At 39.5% G+C, this 26,086-nt stretch overlaps 1 protein-coding gene and 1 non-coding gene across 2 annotated transcripts in view; one reads left to right on the top strand and one right to left on the bottom strand.

Annotated features, from left to right (window-relative positions):
- Positions 1–6,862: 6,862 nt before the first annotated feature.
- Positions 6,863–7,054, bottom strand: LOC126649647 (U2 spliceosomal RNA). Its single transcript, XR_007631111.1, has one exon. It is a non-coding gene; the product is annotated as a U2 spliceosomal RNA (small nuclear RNA).
- Positions 7,055–7,424: 370 nt separating this feature from the next.
- Positions 7,425–26,086, top strand: part of WDR48 (WD repeat domain 48) — a 31,775-nt gene continuing 13,113 nt past the window's right edge. Inside the window, exons 1-14 of the mRNA XM_050319365.1 lie at positions 7,425–7,508; positions 15,623–15,763; positions 16,088–16,166; positions 16,441–16,523; positions 16,642–16,771; positions 20,340–20,428; positions 21,282–21,383; positions 21,740–21,964; positions 23,394–23,468; positions 23,795–23,897; positions 24,206–24,303; positions 24,787–24,894; positions 25,274–25,370; positions 25,890–25,985. Of these exons, the coding sequence (XP_050175322.1) occupies positions 7,461–7,508; positions 15,623–15,763; positions 16,088–16,166; positions 16,441–16,523; positions 16,642–16,771; positions 20,340–20,428; positions 21,282–21,383; positions 21,740–21,964; positions 23,394–23,468; positions 23,795–23,897; positions 24,206–24,303; positions 24,787–24,894; positions 25,274–25,370; positions 25,890–25,985 (1,474 nt within the window). The 5' untranslated portion in view covers positions 7,425–7,460. The remainder of the gene's footprint in view (positions 7,509–15,622; positions 15,764–16,087; positions 16,167–16,440; positions 16,524–16,641; positions 16,772–20,339; positions 20,429–21,281; positions 21,384–21,739; positions 21,965–23,393; positions 23,469–23,794; positions 23,898–24,205; positions 24,304–24,786; positions 24,895–25,273; positions 25,371–25,889; positions 25,986–26,086) is intronic.

Consider the following 26,086-nt stretch of genomic DNA (forward strand, 5'->3'; position numbering starts at 1 on the left):
CTGGCTTCAGTATAACAACATTGTTTTCTTCCCACTTTCATTCGTTATTCCTCAGAATATTGATGGAGAAAAGGTGACCAACAAAAAATGTTCATTATAGAAATTACTAAAATACTTTTACTAGAAATTACTTTAATTTAGTCACTATGTTCTTGACATGAATCTGTCTCTTCCATTAACTGCAAAGTAGAACCCTCTTCTTTTTCCTCCTTCATGCTGGAGCACAAGACATTAGCACACCACCATTAGATTAATGGCTAAGAGTATACAGATGTCAAGAGTGGAAAAAACCACAGATTTTTGCATATTTAAATGTATTTTGTATCGGTGCCCTAACTCCAGACATTAGTTGATGTTTTAAATTACAGATCAGATAAATGCAGACATTAAAGATATCAAGGCATTTGGCAGTTCATGCCCAATGCATGACCCTCTTATTCTCAAATTCTATCCAGCTGCCTCATCTGTCAGCTTCCCCCTACTGAGAAATGCTCTGTGGTATAATCCTGGGAATCTGTGTCTCCTGTTCACTGGGAAAACAGACACTTCACATGTTCCTCTCTCTTAGAGGGAGAAGGGTTTACATTTTTCCCATTTATAGGAATGAGACAGCTATTTCAGTTCCTCATAAATCCAGCACAATTTACCTCCTTTTCCAATCTGATTGACCCTTTCCCTCAATAGCTCACTGACCATGGAACCCCTGATACAAGTGAGACATCTGAAATTCACATCATTGAAAAGCTCCTTCTCACTTCAAGATACATTTGTATTACTAAGACGCTATGTGTGAAATGGGCTAAAATTACATGTTGGACACAAGATCCCAGGTGGATACAAGAGGGAATGGAACATAAATTTCCCACAAATATATCAGTAGCATCAACTGAATCATCTGTAACTCTAATCGTGAAATTTGCATACTGACCTATTCAATAGTCTATCCACCTATTATTCACTCAAGCACAGGAAGTTTGAGTAAAAAAGTGTTTCACAGAGAGAAAACACACACATTTATCAAAAGGTCAATGGAAAAATAAAACTCATTTTACTTACAGGCTAGAAACTTCCAGTAACTTCAGTCATAACAGTTGAAAGGAAAATTACCCGAGTCTGAGAAAAATATTTCATATTTTCAAGAAACGGATACTGCAAAACAAAATTATACTATTCCAACTAGGTCATGTCATCCACTGATGAAAAACCCTATTGAATTTAATATAAATATCTTTTTGAGTGTTTTAATTTAGGTCGAGTCTCACAGAGATAGATCACAACTATTAATTACAGAGTTTATTGCACCTTCTGGTTATGGTTCAGTGCCCATTAGCCAGCACTGACCACAAGTAAGTCTGAGACAAACACAGTGATGCCAGTGATCCTCCATTAGAACCACCATATTCAAATCACTGTTCACAGAGAAAATCCCACAAAACACAGAAAACTCAGCTGTGCACATAATAACAAAGAGGTATGAACACAGACATCAAAATATTCTCCTGAAAGCAAAACCTCAAACTCTGGAGAACAGGGAGTGGAAATCCTGTCTGAGGGAGCACAGGTCTGGTAGATCTTTTAGTTTCCTTAAGATATTTACCCTACAGGAACAGAGATGTCTCTTTTGGGCATAATAAAAATAAACACCAATTAACAGAAATCAGCTTTTAGTTTTGCCTCCCCACCACATGCAACGAAAAAACCTTTCCAAGTATCTTTAGAGCTAAAAATCAGAACGTTTCATTAATCAGGAGGAACTGATTAAATGTTCTAAACCTGAAGAACTGACTGCATAACAGACAGATTTTCTCAAAAGGAAATCATAGAGACTTACAGATGAATGAGAGCTTTAATACTTTTCATGTTGAAGTTAAAACCTATCAAATGTGGACCAAAAGAATGGAATAAGTATTTAACAGGATGACAAAGTATCAAAACAACTTGTGAACACTTGTGGCCTTCTCAAAAACTCAAAACCATTAGTATCTCATCACTTTAGACCTTTGTTTTTGCATCCCCACCTGGCTCTATCTACATATAGAACATGTAGACACATGTACACAGATTTGCATAGGGCAATAATTCTTTATATCACAGATCTGGAGCACGGTAACAGTTGTTAACTCTGATGTTTACAGCTCATAAATTATATTTCTTACAAATTTGTCATGAAGGAACTTCACTGCTCAGCAGCAAAATGTCATACTCTTTGGTAGTTCAAGCATTTGCATTGGATACACTTGCAATGAAAATCATTTGCAGAGATTTCTGTTTACTGCAGCTGCAGCTTCAGAGAATTTGCAATTCTCCTTCCTGTCCATAACCTCAACTGGCATACAGGGAATGCCATGCCCACAATCTGGGAAACACTATAACCTCTGGCATAGCCCATTAAGAGCAATCTCTTAAGTAATGCACACACATTTATTCCAATACAACCTCAAATGCATCCTTCATGGGCTGAATTAATTCAACTGCTGGCCAGAATCTTCAGGATTCCCCTTAATTTCAAGGTTGACTAACTTCAAGACCTAGATGAGATTCCGGGAATGTCTTATAAAATATTATAACCCTGGAACAAGAGTAATATGGGACACCAGCAAAAACCAAACCAAACCAACAAACAAACAAAAAAACCCAAAACAAAAACAAGAAAAGGAGTGGGGAAATCCATCTTCTTTGTTACACTTGGGACACAGAATAACTAAACATTACATATACAATAAAACCAGAAAGAACACACAGAGAAACTAATATCATGTAAAATATCTGAAGGCATGAGGCTGGTACAGAAAAAATGAGGGGCTCTGGTAAATAAATATCTGTGTGATAAATAAAAGGTGCACCCCAGACTGTCTTAGGAAAGAATCTAAGAGTGTAAAGTACAGGGTATATTTGCCCAGACACTAATTTTTATGATTCACATTTCCCTTTTTTCATGTTGCACAATGAAATAAGAAATAGCACAGACATGAAATTTGGTATTTGGTAAATAGATAATTGACTTTACAGAACAACAGGAAATAGCTTTTATTTTAATTACACATTAAATGCATTGGTACACAAGGTAGCTTCAATGTGTCAAGAATGAAACTCTTAAAAATTCTGTAAAATCAAACAGCTTTTCAAATTAAAAACCAACAAAGAATCCATAGATTCACAGAATTGTTTGGGTGATAAGGGACTTTAAAGATTATCTGGTACCAGACCCCTGCCATGGGCAGGGACACCTTCCACTACACCAGGTTGCTTGGAGCCCCACCCAACATGGCTTTGAATATTTCCGGGGATGGGGCATCCACAGCTTCTTTGGGCAACTCATGCCACTGCCTCACCACCCTCACAGGGAAGAATTTCTTCCTAATATCTAATCTAAACCTGTCATTTGAAACCATTCCCCCTTGTCATCACTCATCCTGTCACTACCTGGCCTTGTAATTAGTCCCTCTCCATCTTTCTTATCGCTCCCTTCAGGCACTGGAAGGCCACAATCAGGTCTCTGCTGTGAGTGCACATCGATGGCTCATGTCCAGCCTCTCACCCATCAGCACCCTCAAGTCCTTCTCCAGAGGGCTGCTCTCGATCCATTCATCCCCCAGCCTGGATTGATACCTGGCCTTGCCCTGACCCAGGTGCAGCACCTTGCACTTGGCTTTGTTAAACCTCATGGGGTTCACACAGGCCCACTTCTAGAGCTTATCCAGGTCCCTCTGGATGGCATTCCATCCTTTTGGAGTGTCAACTGCACCACTCAGCTTGGTGTCATCTGCAAATCCATGGAAGGTGAACCTGATTCCTTTGACTGTGTCATCAATGAAGATATTAAATAACACTGGTCCCAGGTACGGACCCCTGGGGGACCACACCTATAACTGATGTCCATCGGGCCTCTGAGCCGTGTACCACTACCTTCTGGATGCAACTGTCCAAGCAATTTCTTATCCATCTAACAGTCCATCCATCAAATCCACCTCCCTCCAATTTAGAAAGAAGGATGTTGTGGGGAACTATGTCAAAAGCTGTACAGAAGTCCAGACAGACAATGTTTGTAGCCCTTCCCTTGTCCATTCATGTGCTCACCCAATCACTGGGTTGGTCAGGCAAGATTTGCCTTTGGTGTCGCTGTGCTGGCTTTCCCAAATCACCTCTCTGTTCTCCATGTGCCTCAGCAGGGCTTCTAGGAGGATCTGTTCCATGATCTTCCCAGGCTCACAGGTGAGGATGACAGGTCAGTAGTTCCCAGAGGCCTCCTTTCTACCCTTTTTAAAGATTAATGCAATTTTCCTTTTGCCAGGCACCTGGGACTTCACCTGACTGCCAGGACTTCTCAGCTATCAAGCACAGGGGCCTGGCAACCACATCAGCCAGTTCCCTCAGGACTCTGGGATGCATCTCATCAGGTCCAAAGACTTCTGTACATTCAGGTTTCTCAGGTGTCACGAACCTGATCCTTACTTACAGTGGCAAACACTTTGTTACAGCAGTGGGAAGCACATGATTGAAGCTACTTTCTAGGGCAAGTGTAAAATGTGCTCATTGTTTACTAACCTTTTTTTCAAAGGTAAAATGAAGACTTGTTTTATTCAGTTTAGTCACGTTGTTTCAGGCTAATGGTAATTGTCAAAGTGCTTCAGAGTGCTGTCATGCATGAAGTTTGTAGTTCTGTTGGATTCTGGACTGGGGAAGAATGAAGCAATGTGAAGTTTTCTCTGGAAGTAAATACTGAGCAAAGTGCCTTACTACATTCCAGTATGCATTAGTCCATTAGGAGGTTGATGACTTTTCTTCATAACACAATCACTTCCACGCCTATTCAAAGTAATTTCTTCTCTTCTTTTAAAGGTCTTGAAATTCTGCCAGTTTTGTGTTATTCTTTGGTAAAATGAAGCAATGATTTAGTTCATAAACTCTAATCATCATTATCCATAATCATCAATGGATTATTCATTTAGTAAAAGGATAATATTGTGTCTTCAAGGGCAGTCATCACCTATTGTATATTTGATTTGAAATTTAACTTGTTTATAGACAGAGAACATTTGCTTTTTACATTTTTATACAATTTAAAAATTTGGGTTCACTTTTTTTTATGCATCAAAGAACTTTTAGTGGATTGTTGCTGCTACTGATGCCTATAATGCAGCGTTTGTTCAATCTGTCAGATCAACGATTCATTACTTTAAGGTGAAAAAAAGTACAGTGATCCCTTTGTATCACAGAAACACTGTGGTTGGAAGAGATCTCTGGAGATTGCCTAGTCCAACAAAGATCATATATACTGAGGGCTGCCAAAAATATGAGTATCATAATACCAGTAATCTTCTGTTTTCTGTGTGTATGTTTATAAAGCCTGAACTAAGTGCAATATTACAGAAAAAAATACGGTAAGCAAGGTTTTCTTTTTTATGCAGTAAATCTTTCAGTCTTTCATCATGTTTGTGTTATTCCCTAGTAGGAAAGTGGTAAGATGATCTAGGCTATAACATTAGCTGTTTGCTTTCGGTTTGGGAAGAGAAGGAGTATGGTGTATATATAGGTCTAGGAATTATTTTTCAATTTCCATGAAAATCTGATCTTCTTTAGCTAAACTGTGAATTTCTGAGAACACTGCAGTGAGCAAACAGATGTTGAGCCAAAAAGGAAGTGGTGGAGAACCCAACGGGTCTCAGGAGTGAAGCCCAGGTGTTGAGATAAGGAGAGAAGGAAGGATGAAAATGTGCAGAATGTAAGCACTGAGTGAATAATCATTGTAATAAGGAAGAGTATAAAGATTAGATTTCCTTAACCACAGTAGCTTCAAGAATGTTCTGGAACTTCCCAGATTCTTCTGTGTGCTGCTGCATTCTCTCTTGTGAGGCTTGACAGTCACAGTATTCAAACAAAATGTTGAAAGATTTTAGAAATACACTGTAAGAGTGATTTGGAGCCCTTAGAAGTATGAATTTGTGATGTAAAGTTCAAATGGATCTTGTCTACGGGAGAGAAGTTGAAAGGAAACATGATAGCTTTCAAATAGTTAAGAAGAAATGTGGAATAAACTCATCTTCCTGTCTGTGAAGAGGGAAACACAAAGTTACAGACTCAGACTGCAGCCCAGAAAATTCAGAGGAAGCACAAGAAAAACCTTTTTTTGGTAGTGAGAATAATGAAGCAGTAGAGTATGTTGCATATGAACGTTTTGGATTCACCATCTGTTGCAACTAGAGACTAAACAGATATCTCCAGGAATTACATCAGTGGAGTTGATGATGTTTTGGGCTAAAATGGGAACTAATTGGCTTTAGGACATCACTTCCAACCCCCTTTTAAGAAAGTGTAATTATACAACTAGTCTACAAGTACTACAACTATATACAACAAGTAGAAAATGTTTTGCATAAACAAAGGCCTCTCTAATCCTCCAGGAAAAGCTCTTTTGGGTTCTGCAGTTGGGATAAGAGCTACATAAATTCAAGATATGAAGAAGAGATGCATTTTAAGAGCTGCTAACCACTGAAAAAATCCCCAAAGGACATGGTAGATTTTCCATGGCTGAAAATCAAAAGTGTTGTAGCCTATATATAATTTATGGGCATGACTCAGATGTAACTGCTTGAAATTACTGTATTTAGGCTGTACTTCATAGGATGTGAAACTTGGTGATCTGAAATCCTATTTAACCTTTTTGTGTGACTAACATTTCCTGGGATATCATAGTCTATGTCTGCATATGCAAGGCATTCAAGTAATACAACACACCATTTTAGACCCCACCATGTTCAAAAGTAAAAATTAGTAAATTAGAAGTAATTAAGTAATCATTATGTCTTCTTCTTAGGGTTGCAGCCAGCACTGAAGAAGAATGGGAATACTTCTTGTCCTAAAAAAAAAGTGTCCTGGAGGCACTGCAATACTGGGAGGATGCGCTGAGCGGAGGGAACAACCTCTGGGTCCAACTTCTGCACCCAAAAACCCATTTAATATAAAGTACTCTCATCAAGGACGCATCAGATATTAAACTGATAGGAACAAATACTGAGAAGAGCGCTTGATCTCAGCCAAAAGGCCGCAAAGCGATGCTCTAACCAGCACCCCTACCTGCTATTCGGCAACGCAACCAGATTATCCCGTGCACACACAGGAACCCTCTGGTCATTATCGGCATGCGCAAAACTCCTGATTAAAAAATTACCCGATTACTATTAACACGTATAAAACCGATTCTGTTTATGATTTCAACTGCGGCAGCACAGAGCGGGATATTAAGAGAACAGCAAAGGAAAGAGGAACGACCCAACCTCCCCTCAGGGACTGAGGGGGCCGCTCTGAGGGAACATGGCGGGACCTCTGGCCACGCCCCTTCTTTGGCCACGCCCCCACTGACCACGCCCCCACCATTCTCCCCTATAAAACCCGAGGGCGGGCGGGGCGCGCGGGGGGCGGTGCTTCCGGTCGGACATGACGCCACAGTGTCAACATGCAAGATGGCGGCGCATCACCGGCAGAACGCGGCGGGGCGCCGCAAAGTGCAGGTGAGGGCGCGGCGGGGCCGCGGCGGCCCCAGCGGGAGCCCGGACCCTCGCGGGGGGGGCTGCGGCAGCGCCCGCGCGGTGTCAGGGCCTGGGGGTTTCTCCGTGGCAGCGCGGCCGCCCCTCTCTCACGGCAGCGCTGCGGTGAGGGCAGGCTCCGCCGCACGCCCCCGGTGTCGCTCACCAGAGCCCGCCGGGGGAGAGCGGCTGACTGAGGGTGAGCCCGCCGCTTTCTGCCCGGCGGGGTCGGGACACGCAGGAGGCAGAGCTGGACCAGCCCTGATCCGAAGGCTGGGAGGTGATCCACAGCGGGAGGTGAAGTTGGGACCGAGGGACCTGTGACCCTCCCCCGCAGCCCCGCCTCGGCTGTAACGTGAACTCCCAGCAGCGGCGGAGCTGCAGGTTCCTTGCCGCTCGACCCGCTGTGTTTCCCTCTGGAGCAGGGTGAGAACATCTCCTCGGGTGTGCGTTTCCCGTCTGGAACATCAGACCCAAGGGCAGGAGCGCCCGGGCTGGCAGGTCCGAAGGGAATTTACCGGGAAGATGGGCAAGATTACTAACAAGAGCTTGTAGTGGCGGGACAAGGGGGAGTGGGTTCGATTTGAACGAGTTTAGGTTTAAATTGGGTGTTAGAAAGAATTCTTTACTGTGCGGCTGGTGAGACATTGGAACAGACTGCCCAGAGGAGCTGAGGATGCCCCATCCCTGGAGGGGTTCAGGACTAGGTTGGCTGGGGCTTTGAGCAACCTGGTCTAGTGGAAGCTGTCCCTGCCCGTGGCAGGGCATTGGAAACAGATGGTCTTTAAAGCCCCTTCCAACCCAAACCATTTTATGATCTGCTTTGCATCTTACCGCTGCTTTGACTTCTGATTAGTGCCTTGTCTCTGTTAAACGCTGGCCCTTTGCACACATGAGCAGGGAATAGGACCTTTTCTGTTCAGAATTCAAAATTAGGTCCTTCCCAGCTCCTGGCAGCATTTGCTGAAGGAAACCTGTGTCACAGACAGTCTGGAGGGTGTAGAGCACACCTGACAAAGGATTAGACTCAGAGGTGTGGGCTCATGTGTAGTTAGGGGTACATCATTGTAGCCTTGGTAGAGACTGGAATTACCGAAGTGTGTATGAAAAGTCAAGATTCTTTAACAATAAAAGTCATGAAAATGGTTTTATTTTATGATTCTGAATGTTTTGCTGTTTGTTTGTGATGCTGCCACCCCTTAAGGCATTTTTACAGCTTTCACTGTGGAAAAGATTTAATGCTTTATCAATGTGCAAGGCTGTCCAGTGGCAAGTGCAAGTTTCAGCCGTATCTATCCACTGTGATCAAATAAAATATTGATTAAGCTTGGAATAGCATTAAGATCCTTCCAAACGGAGGTGGGTTTGGTTTTTGAACACATCTTTTGACTTTTACCACACAGAGGAAGAGTGCACCTCTTTAGAACCCTTAGTGTTTTGTGTGGTTAAGGGAAGCACTCAGTCGCTGTTGTATAAAGAATTCCCTTACTCTACCAGAAAATCCCTTGGACATTCTTTAAAATACAAAAAATCCCAAGTGTAATATCCCTTTACTGACTTGATTGCCTCTGCCATAAACAAGTTTTTGCAGGTTGCACTCCTAAGGAAGGGGATTTTATTATACCTTGATATTTCTTTGATGTGTCCTATTTATGAAAGAGTATTTCCCTGACAGCAGCATGCATCAAAGAGCACGTTGTTTCCTTATTTACTACTACATTTGTTTTCCATGCATTACTTAGCTCAAAAGCTTGTTTTTACGGGTGGTTTTGTGCTGGTTTATGATGTCTTCTTTTCTGTTCTCATTGGGTTTTGTGATTTTTTTTTTTTTTCCACTTCATGTACTGCTGCAGTGATCTGTGTCTCAACTGGTGCATCAGAAGTCTAGATCTGCAGTTTTTTGGTTGTTTTCCAAGGAAACTGTGGATGCCCCATCCCTGTAAGTGTTCAAGGCCAGGTTGGATGGAGCTTAGAGCAACCTGGTTTAGTGGAAAGTGTCCCTGGCCATGGCAGGGGGTAAGAACAAGATGACCTTTAAGGTCTTTTCCAACCCAAACCATTCCATAATAAACATTTATAAAGCCTTGAGCAGAAGCTATTGGTGTTTTTTTCTTGCCCTCTTATTGTTTCACCTGCTCGGTCAGAGACAGGATTCTGTTTGTGTAGTTGAATGGTAAGTGGCTGTTTTATCCATCAGCTGCTAATGGAAATATAAAACCACTCATGAATTATTTTGCTTGCCAATGGCTGAGCATTTAGGGTGCTGCTACATGAAACTATCAGAGACAGACGGACAGAGGGAGAAATTTGTCCCAGATGTATGAGGCTATGAGAAGCTTTTTCAAAAAACACCTCTCGGGTATGAAAGTACTTGATTCCTTACATGGATGAAGTTTATGGAAATCAGAGCTATTATTATCTTGGATGCACCAGTTTTACTGGTAAGCAAAACCCTCCAAAATAGTCAGTTTAGGGTGTTTCTGCATATAGTTTTATGTTTCTAAGGGTTTAATCAGAGTAGATGCTTTAGGCCTCAAAATAAATTCCATGCATAGAAAAAGGAAAGAAGTTTAATTATTTAAATGGCATTGGAAATGTCCAGTGACAGGTGTTTCTTAAGCTTAGCTTGGCTTCTCTGAGGGCTGCAGGAGTGAGGTTGTCTGAATTGGGAAGGGGATGAGGATGCAGAGGTGTGTCAGACACTGCTCTTGGCTGTATGCTGTACTTTCAGATCTGTTCCTGGGAATTAAATCCAGATGAAGCCACTTCTCAGCAGGTGGCTTGAAGTAGCTGCCCTTAAGGGGTTGTGTTGTGTCTGCTCTCCCAAACTTGCTCCCTGGCCAGAATAAATTTACCCCCACACTCAAAACCTGTTGACAACATGTGGGAATTTTGCCATAACTGTTTTGGATCAGCATCCTTATAAAATTATTGAATTTTCAGTACTTTTTGTCTTTAAGCCTTGTACAGAATAAGATGATCTCATGCCCCATCCCTGGAATTGTTCAGGGCCAGGCTGGATGGGGCCCTGAGCAACCTGGTCTAATGGAAGGTGTCCCTGCCCATGGCAGGGGAGTGGAACAAGGTGAACTTTAAGGTCCCTTCCAAGCGAAACCATTCTAAGATTCTGTGATCTTTTTGCACTGAATTGGTCGTCTTTATGCACTACTACTGGAACTTACTAGATTTTATATGTATTATTTTTTATATTTTATATGTAGTAAATATACAAGTTATATTTGTAAATTATATTTATTTCATATAAAACCCTTAAGCAATCAAATAGCCAGTAAGTTGATTCCATTAGAAAAGGATAAAATGATTTTTTTTAATGTCTTCCATTACTTTTATTCTATAGCCTGAAGACCCTGATAAGAATTCAAATAATATGTTCTTAATTAAAATCCATATTTTTAGGGATGCATATGCTCTACCAAGATACTAAGGCAATAGATTTTTTTTTTCTTGCTGCTTAACTGCTGCTACTCCCATTTTGAATGCAATTCATCTACCATCTCATGGAATCCTCCATGAGATATCTTTTTTTTTTTTTTTTAATTGTTCACAGTAATATTTGCCTTGTGGAATTTCTTTTTTTTCTACTTAAAGGGATGAGTGTCCTCAGAGCTCCGCTTGTCACTGTTTCCTCCACATGATGGTGTGGTGGTATTTTTAATAGTGGATTTTACCCATCTATGAAGGTAAAATCTCTTATAAGACACGTCCTGTAACAAGGGTAACAAGACTCCAGATCAGCTGATACACTCATCCATGCAAGAAACACATCGTAGGTCCTGCAAGAAATTCACTTGTCTTTGTGTTCTGAAATGCATCTGTTGACAGAAGCTTTATCTCTGGAGCTCTTAGGTAGTCATTAAAATGATTAATCCTGATCCGTTTAGGGTACTGAATCCCATAAACTCTTTATAGTGAGAGCCCATCCCCTTGTGATTTTTTTGTGCTGTGCTGCTGTGAAAGATTCTTGTTCATGGGGAGTTTATAAAAGCTGCAGCAGAGTTGCTGTCAAAGACCTGGGTCATTATTAAAATGTCCCATATCCCACAAATCCTGTCCCTCTCGGATGGTGGCAGTAAACCCTGGATGATCTGTGTCATAGTCAGGGTTGTCTCTGGTTTTTCACTGACTCTGGGCACAACAGGGATGGCTCTCCAGCCTGTCCTGCTTGGAACAAATGCCACTGAGGGCTCAGAGCCGTCACTTCCTGGTGACCTCCACAGCCCTTTCCAGGCAGGGCACAGGACTTTATATACAGGGATAAAATGTGTGTGCTCCGGAGCAGAGGAGAATTTTATCACAGCAGTTTCTCCTCAGCCAAAATCTTACTGCTTTTATGTTCTTTAGATATGTTTGTGCATGCACGCACTTGAATATATACTTTATATTTTGTATTTGTTTGTATACTCACTGGATTTACTAATATTTCTTATTTCTATACTCAGTGACACTCAAAAACCAACCAAACAAAAAGGCACTTTCTGACCTTTCCCCCCAGCAAATAAGAAGATAATGGAGAACCTTCCTCTATTCTTCTTAGTGTTTCTTTTAGTTTAGTGGCCTTGGTGGGTATGTATGTTCACCACTCTTACACAAGTGTAAGCTCTTTTAAATCAAGTTGCTGTCACTTTTATTGATCAGTTTTAAGTTCCCAGTGCATTTCGACAGATTTTGTGGATCCCTTAACTTTTCCCCTCTGTGTTAATGTAGAATTAACACATTTGAGTACAAGCCTGGATGCTTCTGGTGTTATATCTCTCTTTCCAAAGGGTTCCTTGAGGTGTTCAGCATATGTCTCATGAGGTTATTTTTGGTTCAGCCACATATGCCATGTGTCTTGTTCTGTTTTTTTTTAATATACAAAATGTTTATTTTAGTCTCGATGATTACTTGGCAGGAGTGAACCTTTTAACATTTTTTTTTATTCTGGATGAGAAAATTTCATTAAGCATTTTCAATCTAAGCAGTGGGTAGTTGCTTGGATATCATTAGGCCTCCAACATGAGTTGGAGAGTCCACTTTTTGCCATAGTCATCTTTCTTAGTTCATACTTTCTTCAGGACAAGTGGCTTGCCTTGTACTTGCCTGACTGCTCAAATCACAGTATTCATGTGAAATGTTGGGTATCCCATCAGCTTGCCGACCACAAAGTAGTTTTCTTTCATCTTAATTTTCTCTACTTGTGTTTTTAGTATTAGAAATTTAAAAAAGAAAAACAATTTTAAGGAGCACATGCATAATTTGGATGAGAATCACTTTTATCACTGAAAAAATGGCCCTCACAGTTTCTTCCCATGAAAGGCAGACAGTGGTCATTACTGATTCTTTATACAATAGGGATTTCTTTTCCTTTCTGCCCTTATTTCTTAAATTTTTAAGACAGTTTCATCAGGAAAACAAAAATCCTACTCCTTATGTGGATGGTAAATAAAACTTTGTAGAATTGTAAGTCTGAGCAGAGACAAAAGTAACTGGTTGAATTCTGTGAACAGTAGCAGTCACTGCTGGGGAATTTTATGTCAAGCTCTTTTGCTGTATTTTTTTCCATCAAAGCTGTCACGTATTTACAGGAAAAAAAAAGTAATAGTAAGAAATAAGATTTTAATCTTGTTTAATTCAGTTATTACAGCAGAGCTACTTTCTCAGGTTTCTCCCAGGAAGAAGGATGGTGTTGATTTTAATGCTGAACTGGTGCTGAGATCCAGCATAGATAGACTCGCTAACCCTAAAACAATGTAACTCCTCTCTGTGTCCCAGTTCTTTCAAAATGAAAACAATACTTGCCAAGAGATGTTTTACTTAATTCGTGTGTGGAAGTTATTAAAAAGAATTAAGGGCTTTGTTTTGCTTGAACTCCTTTAAATTAAAAAAGTAACATTAGTATGAGCAAAAAACTCCTTTAAAATGCTTGGATGACTAACATAGTGTGACAGTCTTATTTATGAGTGGAATCAAGAGCTCTGTATTACACCTGAAAATATAGCAAATATGAGAGGTGACTGAAAGAAGGGGAACAAATTCAAAAATTGAAAATTCATCGAAATATATCCTGCTGGCAGTTGCGAGAAGCAGGAGCTGAAGGGTCCTGCTGAGTTTGACTCTGACACTGTATTGTTCTCCCTACTAACATCAAATTTGATCTACTTTAAATTTTGAATTCCTTTAATTTGCCTCTTACCTGCTCGCACACAGTATTTTTAACTGAATATTTTTATCAGCTTGCCTCAAAGAGTTTGGAAGCAGCATGAATTTGGTGGTCATTCCTTCACCTTGTGCTTTGTATCATGTTAAACCTTGACATTGTAAAATCCTTTAACTCCAGCAGTCTATGTGCCTTCTAGCAGTGTAGACATGATATCATCAAGCCCAACTGAGGAGTTGCAAATGCATCTTGCTCTCTAAAAAAAACCCAAAAACTTAGAACTCTTTGAAGTGCTTTAACATAATGCTGCTATGGGTGGTTTATGGTGTCTTCTCTCAGTAGTGTCTCCAAAGCTGTGTGTAGGTGGAGCACGGATAGCAAGAACGTTATGGATGAGTCTGGAATGGATGAGAGCAGCTGAAAGTATTGGAAATTAGGACACAATCTAAAACTGTGAGGAAGAGCTGTGTCTCTGCAAGGGCTTTGAGTGGCTGGCAGAATATGAGCAAAAAGTGTTTTAAGAGCATTGGTACATAACATTAATAACTCTAGTAAAGGACTTGTGAAATGGTAGTGGAGAGTATTAAGGCAGAAGGATTCAGGAGGCTCTTAATTTTGATCCTCCTGTGTTGGTCTAAAGAGCTGCTGCAGCTCCTCTCAAACAGAATAGCACTGGACATGTGCTTTCTGGAAGCATCAGTTCTTTTACTGTGCTGCACAGGGACAGGATAATTCAGTTGAGGTGTTGCTCACATTCACCAAATGGATCTGCCAGTTCTCATGGTACAGAATCTGAGATGCTGTAAAATATTTCTTCAGTGGTAAGGACCACTGAACATTTTAATTTGTTGGTTTTATTCTGTGTAACTGAGATCTGCTCTGGAAAATGTTTTCTTTATACTACTCTAATAGTTATTGGAGTGAAAAATTGCTTTCAGATCTCTAGCCCAAGACTACCTGTAAGCATGTTCAAAACACTCGTACTTGTGTATCCAAATGATTCCTGCTCTGAGCAGATTTGATTATACCAAGCATGAAATTGTGCCTTGTTCTGATTATGTGTTACAGAATATGGGAAGAGGCATAACTGGCAGCTTCCCCTCCTTTTGCCTAAGTGTGAGGGCTTTCCTCAGAGTAATGCATATAAACCCTGAGTAAACCTGGGGATCAGGAGAGCTGCAGCACAGTGTGAGTGGAGTAGCTCTGAAGAAACTGCAGTGCCTTAGAACTGTGTTTACTGAACAGTAATAATGGAGAGTGCTGTGGCCTTTGTAGAGTCCCCTGAAATATCCTTTTAGTGTTTCTGGACAAATCCACGAAATAACCTTTACACACAGTACTGTCAAACACAGCAGGAAAAAAACTAAAGGAATCATTTATCTGAAAGAGCAGTCAAAATTTGAGCTTTTTATTATATTGGCAGATAGGTAGGTAGGTTTTTAAAAAATGGTTTAAAAATAATAACACCTGAAATAGCTTGAATTTGTATCTGCAGTCTTTCAGTGCTTTAATCCTTAGTGACCATATCCTCTCCCTTTTGAGACTGGGAAAGACTGCCATCCCAGCTATGGAAACTGTGGAACCTTCTTAGGAAGTGAGACACAAACTCAGTGTGTTTTCTAAGAGCACCCATAATATGCACATGAAGCAGGGAATCGAACTAAGGATTCTCTGGATCTAACTAAGCTTGAATTGTAATGATTAAATAATCCTTTGGGCTCCAGTTCTAGCACTGCTGATATCTTCTCTGTGACTCTTCCCCATTTTTGAGGGGGAAATGACTGAGGTGGTGTTGGTAACTCTCAAACCTACAGACTTAATGCTTGTAAAACTCCTCATATTTTCTACCCAAGACCCTCACAAAGATGAAACTGGATGTTTGGGTTTTGTGGCCGAGTCAACATCTTAATACCTTAATCGGACTTGTGCAACTGTGTTTTAGGTCTCCTATGTGATTAGAGATGAGGTGGAGAAGTACAATCGGAATGGGGTAAATGCACTTCAGCTGGATCCAGCACTGAACAGACTCTTCACAGCAGGCCGGGACTCCATCATAAGGATATGGAGTGTCAATCAGCACAAGGTCAGGCACAAGAGGCTTCCTGTCTACACCTTTTTTTTCCAAGTTAGGCAAGCTGTCCACAGGTCTACATCTGATACTGGTTTTTAACAGCTGCCAATTGTTATGATAGCAAAATAATTTTAACATTGCTCATACTGTGGTACCCTCACATAGCTGTTTAGTTCTGTCACAAAAGGGTTCTGGAACAGTGATTTCAAACAACCTTGGATAAGGGAACTTTAGATCCATTTGAAGGTTGAATAAAATATTACAGCAGGATACGATCGTCACAATCTTTTCTGTTTGTGATGAGATTTTATAAACTTCTTTTTCCTTAATTTGCAGCAAGATCCTTATATAGCATCTATGGAACACCACACAGATTGGGTAAATGACATTGTGCTCTGCTGCAATGGTAAAACATGTAAGTACTTGAAAGTTTGAGAACTACAGCATTCAGAGGCCGTATACAAGTAAATTATCTGCTGCTAAATTATTTGCCATCTTTTCTTAGCGTGTAAAATCAATTTGTGATGTCTATTGTAAATTTGGTAAACAGGGTAAGCAGACATTTTAATGAAAATTGAAATGTGTATATAAACGATTGTTTCAATCTTTTTTTATAAAACAGTAGTATGGATATGCCCGAAAGTTATATATAAGCCACTAAAATTTAGTCTTTATTCTTTCCAATTTAGTGATATCTGCTTCTTCAGATACTACTGTTAAAGTGTGGAATGCACATAAGGGATTTTGCATGTCAACACTAAGGACGCATAAGGTGAAAAACATTTTCTGTAAATACTGTGTGTGATCACTGCCGTTCTTTCCATTATTAAGATGTAGGCTTCAAATGGATGACGTGGTCAGTTCATGTTCTTGTATTTATTTTATTGTAGGATTATGTGAAAGCCTTGGCATATGCAAAAGACAAGGAGCTGGTAGCATCTGCTGGGCTGGACAGACAGATATTCCTCTGGGATGTAAATACTCTAACAGCACTGACTGCCTCAAATAACACTGTAACAAGTAGGTACCTGGGGAGGGGAGGCAAATTCAATGCATTTTATTGAGTAGCACAATCTGTGAGATCAATTGAAAACCATAAATGCCTCTTTCTGTCGGTACATAAAAAATGTGCAAGAAATTTTAAGGTGGTTTTAGTACACAATCAATGCGTTTGTTGTGTTATATAATAGCTGGAAATCTAGAGCAGCCAGCAGTCATGGCATTTAGAATAGAGGACAAGTCTCTTTGAACTTTTTCTCCTGAAATGTGATGTGCTGGTTTCTCTGAAACTTGATAGAACTTTAGCTTGAGAAGCTTTTTTGCTTCTCAACTAACCTGTCACAGAAATTTTCTCTTGGATTATGTGTCTGTATGTTTTTTGTGTATTATAATTTGGGATTGGTTTTTTGTTTGCATGGATGCTGAAAAAACATTGCAGTACAGCTCCTAAAGCAGGACTTACAAATTTATCGAATTTCTCTATCGGAACAATGAAGTTAGTAGTTAAATTAGTTAAAAAACCATGCAGATTAATACTAAGCACTGATAAAGATAATGGACTGGTGAGATATAACTCACTAGATACTGGAAGGCAAGGGGAAACTGTAGATTCTGCTCATCATGATTATCTCCTAATGTCACCATCATCTTTCAGGAAGTGATCTGTTCTGCTTCCCTCTCCCTGTAAAGGCGTCATAGTAAATTATGAGATCTTTCCTTACACAGCAATTCCAACACCACTTTCTTAGAATAATCAGGGTAGAGCTGATTAAGTTTCTCTTCTGGGAAGTGTCACACCAGTCTTCAGGTCCAGTTGGGTTTGATTGCTCCAGTCAATAGCACAGATCTGGGTCATGGGCATTCTGATTTGTATTGGCTGTTTTACCACAGGTTTTTTCAGAATGAGGTGTCTGCTGCTTGTTAAGTAGGTTGGAAGAATTTTGTTCAAAGTGACTGATCTCTTTCATTTAGTGTTTGATAGATGTTTTAACACAGCACAGTCTGATGGATGCATTGGGAAAGAACAGAACCAGCTTGCACACTGCCACACTTGGGTTTTCTAAATAAGAATAGTTGCTTCCTCAGTCACAGGTTAGGAATAACTCAACGAAAAGCTGCAAAACTAAAATTTGGAAGTGGCACAACATACTCTTAAGAAATTTCAGGAATATGCGATTCTGTAAGTAAGAGACAGGCCTGTAGGGGGGTTTTTTGAATTGCTGTATTTGGATGATTCTGAAAGGTGTGTTAATTTTATGGATTGGGTGGTTTCTGAAACCAAAGGTGCATCTGCTGGGCAGAACTGTCAGTTTGGCATTTGCTCTGTCTACAGGACTTTAATTCAAGTATAGCCTTATGCTGACAAGTCTGAGTAGCCCAGTGGAAGAGAGATGGCTTCTAGTGAGCTGTGTTGCCCTGCAGAATAGTGCTGGAATGGCACACAACTGGAGCTACCTAAAGAGATTTACTTTCTATTTCCCAGAAATGTAAAATCATTGTATTTATTTATTTATTTGCATTGAAAGAGTTACTTTATAGCCAAACCTTGCTGATAACTGTAAGGTTTTCCATATTCTACTTGAATGTAGAGTTCTAGAAGGAAGAATCTATTTGTGAGCTGATAGGAAAACTCAGTTGTGAGATAATTAAAAAAACCCCACAGCATTTCTTGTACACTGCTACAGTGATACAGAACCTAAATGATTCAAGTAAATCAGAGATGAGGAGTACTGCAGAGCTGACACTTGTTTTTTGCCAAAGATCAAATGGAAGTGGAGACATGACCTCTAAGATGACAGGGGTAAATTTGCATTTCTAGAGTTAGAACACAAATACTTCATGAGGGGGAGGAAAGGGAATCAGAGGAGTTGTTTTTCTTTTTTTTTAGTGCTCCCAAATAGTAGTGTTTCTGTTGGGAAGAACACAGTAAATATCCTCAAAGAAGCTGTTTTCCCAAGTCCTTTGAAACAGTATAATTTTCTTTTTCAGAGTACAAATGAAGCTTGTTCTTGTACATTAATTTCCCATCTGATTGCCTGGAAGCAATGTACACAAGATGGCATTAAGAGGAATCTTATTTTTAAAGAGTCTCTCAGTCAGCACAGCCATAACTCAAATTAAGCAGAGAGATTTTGCTTTTGACAAGAAGTCCCTTCTAGAAGAGGATGGAGTTGAGCTTTGTTTTTTGTTCTGGCATAAACTTTGCTTGTGTACATTTAAGATTCTCTCTTCCATTCCTGATATCCAGCTTTTGATAACTCTGTGTTATCTTCCTCTCCTGAATTATTATGGTTGTTGAACAGTGTGCTAACCTCCATGAGTCTTCAGTTCTGCATTTTGCCTTTACCTGTTCTCTGTGGATAGTGGAAGATTCTCACTATATTTTGCCTCTGAGTAAATATATTTCGTTGACAGTTTACATTTGGATAACCATAACTGGTGACTAAGAGGACCCTAAAGTAAAACTGCATAGTGCTTCACAGAATTATAGAATAACCCTAATTGAAAGGGACCCTCAAGGATCATTGAGTTTTACTCCTGGCTCTGCACAGGACAACCCCAAAAAATCATACTGTGTGTCTGACAGTTGTTTTCCAAATTCTTCTTGAGCTGTGTCAGGCTTGGTGCCATGACCACTTCCCTGGGGAGCCTGTTCAGTGCCCAACTGCCCTCTGGCTAAAGAACCTCTTCACAATCCAACCTAAACCTTCCCTGACACAGGTTCCTCCACTGTGACAAAAGGCAGTATTATATTACGATATTAGGTTACAAATGCTGTGTTGGAAACTTAGCTCCATGATATACATAAATCATTATGTGAAGTTTCACGTTTTCGCTGACCTTGCAGTTTGTTGCTATTCTCAGCCTTCTTGGCATACTGATGGTATGGATTTTGAGGCTTAATGAACTGCTTGATTGTGCTCTCTAAATAGATGACTTTCACTTGCTGTGTCTGTGCTTTTCTCAGTTGAGGGACTGGTATTTTACTCTCTCCAAAAGTGGATTAGCCTAGATGGCACAGAATTCCTCAACTCTGATGGTAGGTGTGATGCTAAAGAGCTGGCATATGGTTTGCCCAAACTCAGAGGCAGCATCCGTGCTCAAGTAACACATTGCAGCACTGCACTGTAACTTCTCTGCATCTCTGCTGAACGAGGAGAAGAGCCTTTAATATAAAATGTAGAATTTTACTGCTACTTGGCTTGGAAAGAAAATTTTTGCTCTTAAATCCAAATGCTGTGTGTTACAAGATCACGTAGAAGTATCATACTCCAATAAAGTAGTTGAGAAAGAATAGCTTGATGGTCTTGGCACTGAATTATGGTGCCAAAAGTGCACCAGGACTGTAATGACCATGAATCTGAGGGGTTGTTTTTATGCACCAGTAAATTAAGAATTGGGCTGGGTTTTCCTTGCAGTATTCAGACTATAGTCTTTCTTTTTTTTAAAGCAAATCAGTATATGGGCTAGAATGGCACTATTTTCATGAATCAAAGGGTATTAAAATACCGGTTTTGAATGAATAAGTATGTTCATTTTTTTTCAAATAACAGCATTAAAATTGAATATGTAATTTTTTTTTTAATAGCTTCTTCCCTGAGTGGGAACAAAGACTCAATCTACAGCCTTGCGATGAATCAAATGGGAACAGTTATTGTATCAGGGTCCACTGAAAAGGTAAGCAAAATTTGGTAAGAGTCATTCCACTTCAGTTCAAAGTGTAGTATAGAGAGACAGTTTTCTTCATTTTCAGTGTCATGCCTGTAGCAGCTTTTGTGGTTTCAATAGTGAGTGGAAACACTTTTTTCTTTTAAGTGGGAATGCAAGTGTAGGATACAAATCCTGCCTCAGTCTGAGGAAGTCACATATCCATACAGCTTTCATACACAGGGGGACAATCAGATCATCTTGTGTAACATTCTCTTTGTCAGAAATCGTTACATTTCACCACAAGAGCTCTGATTTTTGGGGGCACATGACTCAGATGATTATAAAAATTGAAGCAGTTGCTGCAGGTAGGAAAGAAACGGTGCCATCAATTTGTGAGATCCCTTCAGGAAGTGGGAAATGAAGTGAGATAATGAAGTTCAAGTGTCCCCAAAAGACAGCCTTGTTCTTTGTTGTAAAGGAAAGTGAAACATGCTTAAGTCCCTGTAAGTTGTTTTTTTACCTAATCTAACCTTGAGAGAATTTTATTTCCAAGACAATATAAAAATGAAAACAGGACACACCGATGAATCATCTTTTCTCGGAATCTTTTTCACCCCCATCACACTATCCTGTTTACTGTTACTTCCATTTTTTTATTTCCTAAGACTGAAGAAGCCAGAATAAATTAAATTAAAATCAAGAGAAGATCACATCTGATCACTAGACTTGCATAATGTCTGTCTCTTTCTAATGTATGGTTACAGCGATGGTTTTCTGTATGCTCAGATTAATTCATTTGGGAAAGCCTTTAATTTCTGCAGAGCAAATGTTGGTGGGAAGATTGGTATTAATTCCAGTTATGCACTTTCTGTTTCCGCAGGTTCTAAGGGTGTGGGATCCAAGAACTTGTGCAAAACTAATGAAACTCAAAGGGCACACAGACAATGTGAAAGCTTTGTTGTTGAACAGAGATGGCACCCAGGTATGTGCTTTAACCTGAGCTGAAGGCATTTCGGAGAATGCAGAAATGTCATTAGTCTTTTTCGATATAATTGTTTTATGTCATGGATTACAGAAGGATTACAAGTATTACAGATATTTAGTGATTAAGGGAGGGAAGATGATGGGTGAAAGTTGTGTTTTATTACAGGTTCATCCGGGTATGGAGGGGGTTGTTTACATAAAACTGTGACTAGAGTTGTTATTTGCCTGTCTTCGTTTGGCACCATCTTCATGTGAAAATATAACCATAAGAATTTTCAAAGCTTTTTGTGGAAAAGACAGTATTTTGAAAGACTGAAATACGTGCTTGATTGAAGTATGATGGTTGTTGCTCAGTGTCTTTCAGGCAGCTCTGATGGGACTATCCGCCTGTGGTCGCTTGGGCAGCAGAGATGCATAGCCACGTATCGAGTCCATGATGAAGGTGTTTGGGCTCTGCAGGTCAATGAAGCCTTCACTCATGTTTATTCAGGAGGAAGAGACAGGAAGATTTACTGTACAGATTTACGAAATCCTGATATCCGTGTGCTTATCTGTGAAGAAAAAGCACCAGTTCTTAAGGTAATTGAGTTTAATTCAGAGAATCACAGAATGGCTGAGGCTGGAAGTGGCCTCTGGAGGTCCGTCCCCCTGCAAATCAAGGAGGACCACCAGAGCTGATTGCCCAGCACCATGTCCAGATGGCTTTTGAATATTTTCAAGAATGGAGAATTCACAACCTCTCTGGGCAACCTGTGCCAGTGCTCCATCACCCTCTCAGTGTAAAAGGGTAGTTGCATGTTGTCTAACGAAACAGTGGCTTGAGTGATGTAAGTTGATAGAAGGAACGTGCATTGGGTAACAAGTGCTTGCTGTGCCACATCTTAGTAGATTGGCTTTGTCTCCTAAATTGCATCTGAAGCTTAATTGTCTGAAGAAGATAGATGCCTGGCAGCTACTGAAAATATGCAAATTGAAGTATTACTGAAATTGAATGTGCTTTAGGCATGAAAAGTTGAGTTTATCAGGCTCTAGTACAGTTTTAAGAAACTGAGCTGGCATTGCCAAGGCTTTGTACAAAAACAGATTTTTCTTAGCAGCAACATATGTGCTCAGGACTGTGTTAGAATCTGTTGCATACTCAGGGGAACCAGGAGTAAAGTTGATGGTGGTTTTTTTGAGCACTGAAACTTGATGTGTTCTTGGAGAAAACTGCATGTGCAAGTCTGAGTCTTCTGAAGAGGCTGCTTTTTGGATATTTTTTGTTGTCTGTAACATGTTTTGTAACATGTTACAAAAAACGATGTTTCATTTTTTGTAACTGTAACGTGACCCTGGAACCTGTAGGTGTTTAAGGAGGGTGCAGTTGGAAGAGATACCTACAGATACAGGCAGTCTGGCTTTCCTTGTGAGTGAACTCTGGCTATGTTCAAATCCAGTCTTGGCTATACTAATTTAGCTCTGAAAAGGTCACAGTCTGGGAAATTTTAGTTCAAAATGGGAAATGAAGAGTATGGTCAAGCTGCACAGAGATCAGAAGGGGTCTGTAATAGCTTGGCTACGGTGATTTATTACTGGCTAAGAAATGGCAGAGCCAAAAGTATTAAGTTAATCAGTTAATTAGTACAGAACTTCTGATGTTCTCGTTTTAACCATATGAAGTGTCTAAATGCAAAGGAATTCAGAAAACACAGTGCTTATCAAACTGTCCATTAGACAAGATTGCATCTTGCTAGAAGCAACTTTAAATGCTGGGCTATTTAGACACCTTGCATCTACTATTATCCATGTCCAGAATCTATTTGTTGAATAATTGACACAATGTCTCTGCATTCTCAGATATTTCAGCTTAGTTTCTTTCCTTTAAACTTTGTATTTCTGTAGTAAACTGAAAGTAGTGCTGTTCCTGAGATACTTCCAAGTATGGGAGCAAGTCTACACAGACCAATATTAATTATCAAAGGAAAACTAATTTAAGCATGACTGAAAGCTTCTGTGTTTTATTATTTAGATGGAACTTGATAGATCAGCTGATCCTCCTCCAGCACTTTGGGTTGCAACAACTAAATCCTCTGTGAATAAATGGGTAAGGGATATATTTTACAGTCTGTGATTTCAGTTAAGTAGTCTTGATAATTGCAGTCTTGGTTTGTAATTTGACTGTGACTTACTGTGATCTGTAAGGTTTCTTTATAAAAAAATAATAAAATGTTAATATTGAGATTGATCAAAAGGCATTAGGCTTTGAATTACTTCCTTTGCTCTCTATTTATGGTGCTTTTAGAAATAAATTATCTTTCTTGGAACTGGACAGTGAACATCTAAATAGCAGCATGAACTGGCAGTTGTTATATATAAAAACAGAGTTTATAGATTATTATAAATGTGTCATTATTGTGTTTCTTTCTTTAGACTTTGAAGGGAATTCATAATTTTAGAGCATCAGGAGATTATGATAATGATTGTACCAATCCCATACCACCCTTGTGCACACAGCCTGACCAAGTTATAAAAGGTAAACAGCTGTTTTCCAGAGGACCTTATAAAATCTGTTACCATTAGCAGAAATTATACACTTTAAGACTGACTCAGATTTTTACATACTTGATACTATGATTTGAACTAAAGCAAAGGCAATGTAGGTATTGTCTATCCAGTGTTAGTTACAATAGTGTTTACACCTTGGTGGCATCCAATTCTTACATAAAAAAGTGATACCAAGAAACAGTACATGTGTTGTGTACTGCTGCACAATTTGTTGTGATATTAGAAAGAATAATGACTGAAAATAAGTAGTGACCTCAATTCTTGTTTGTTTGCCAGGGGGTGCTAGTATTATTCAGTGCCACATTCTTAACGACAAGAGACACATATTAACCAAAGACACAAATAATAATGTGGCATACTGGGATGTCTTGAAGGTAGGTATATTATTTCAGATTAAGTTTCTACTGCTGGATGATTATTTATTTTTTCCCTTTTTTATATATATATATTTCTTTGTGTGTGAGATTCCTATGGTAGAAAGTAAGTCTTCTTTCTGTCTCAAGACATCATGCAACGTTTGGCTTTTGAAAAGGGAGGGGGGCATTTCTGAGCTTCTCTGCATCTTTGCCTGATGTGAGGCAGACACCTGAAATTCAGACCCTTGAATTCACCCACAAATTCACTCAGTGCTGTTCCCATTGCAGTAGTTGATCTGAATTTGCTAGATTTGAAATAAAAATTACTTACCACATAAACTATAGTTCAATTTTTTGAGAAAAATTTGAACCTTTAACTTTCATGTTTCTGGGCTGCAGTACTCCTGGAGAGATCACAAGTCCTAATCATTCCACGTGTGTATGAAAGTCAAGTTAAAGATCTGGGTGTTGATGTGATTCGAAATTTGTTTTGGCGTGCAGGCATGTAAAGTTGAAGACCTTGGGAAAGTAGACTTTGAGGAAGAAATTAAGAAGAGATTTAAAATGGTGTATGTGCCAAACTGGTTCTCAGTGGACTTGAAAACTGGGGTGAGATACAGCTCCTACATCTGTTTTTCTAATGTCATTTCATATGCTGTTTGTTCACAAAGCTTTTCGTTTGTTATAACGTTAGAAGAATGTTCATTGCTTATCTGATGGATTAGACTTATTTTTAAGTAAAACAGCAAATCTTACCCCTGCTCTTAGTCTGAATAACAGATTTTTTTTATTATATTTTCCCTTGTGGTATGTTCCACCAATACCAATTATGTATTAATACAGTTTGGTAAACAGTGTGTGCTGCCATGCATTTAGAAATTCTTTGGTTTGTAATCCCAGTGAAGTGTGAACAAAATTATAAATTTATAGACTTGTTTAATCCAAAACAACTATTGCATTCCTCTCCCTGGTTGTCTTTTGTCAACAGATGTTGACAATTACTTTGGATGAAAGTGACTGCTTTGCAGCCTGGGTTTCAGCAAAGGATGCTGGATTTAGCAGTCCAGATGGTTCTGATCCAAAATGTAAGTTTTAAGTAATTTTTTTATTTTTTAAATAATATTTTTATTTTAAAAAAAGGCAGAAAAGTTCCAGTATACATGTTTTGAAGCATTCCAGTGCCTCATATGTCAGTAGCTGGTTGGATTTTAGGGGTTATTTTCTTAACACTAAATTCCACAATGAATTCTTCAGTGACAATGTTTGCTTTTTTCTGAAACATTTCCATCATGTTAAGATTTTCTGCTTAACTTGGTTTCAAACCTTCAAGAAATGAAAGGGAAAAAGTAACTGTGACCTGATCTAGAGAATGTTACAGCACGTGAGTGATCCAACAGCAGGGATTCTAAAATCAGCTTTTTCTGAAAGATTGTAGCATAGAGCTCTGAGACTGTGATAAGCAGACTTCTGTGCCATAAATAGCTTGCTTTGGGAATAGAGCTGCTCAAACACTTGGGAAATTTTCGGCTGTGGACCAAATGTGGAATATCACGTTGCCAACAATTTTTCTGCAACTGAAGTTTCACTTCACTGTGTCTTGACAGTAAACCTCGGAGGGCTTCTGCTGCAAGCACTTCTGGAGTATTGGCCTAGAACACATATCAATCCAATGGATGAAGAAGAAAATGAGATGAACCATGGTTAGTATTTTAATATTTTCCTTTTTTTAGGATTTGCCTGTACCTTCTGTTTATTTATTTCTGTTCCTTGAACAGACACAACATATTTGCTTGTCTCTCTC

Source organism: Myiozetetes cayanensis, unplaced genomic scaffold (assembly GCF_022539395.1).
Source record: "Myiozetetes cayanensis isolate MyiCay16 unplaced genomic scaffold, myiCay2020 scf1, whole genome shotgun sequence".
Taxonomy (NCBI): Eukaryota; Metazoa; Chordata; class Aves; order Passeriformes; family Tyrannidae; genus Myiozetetes; species Myiozetetes cayanensis.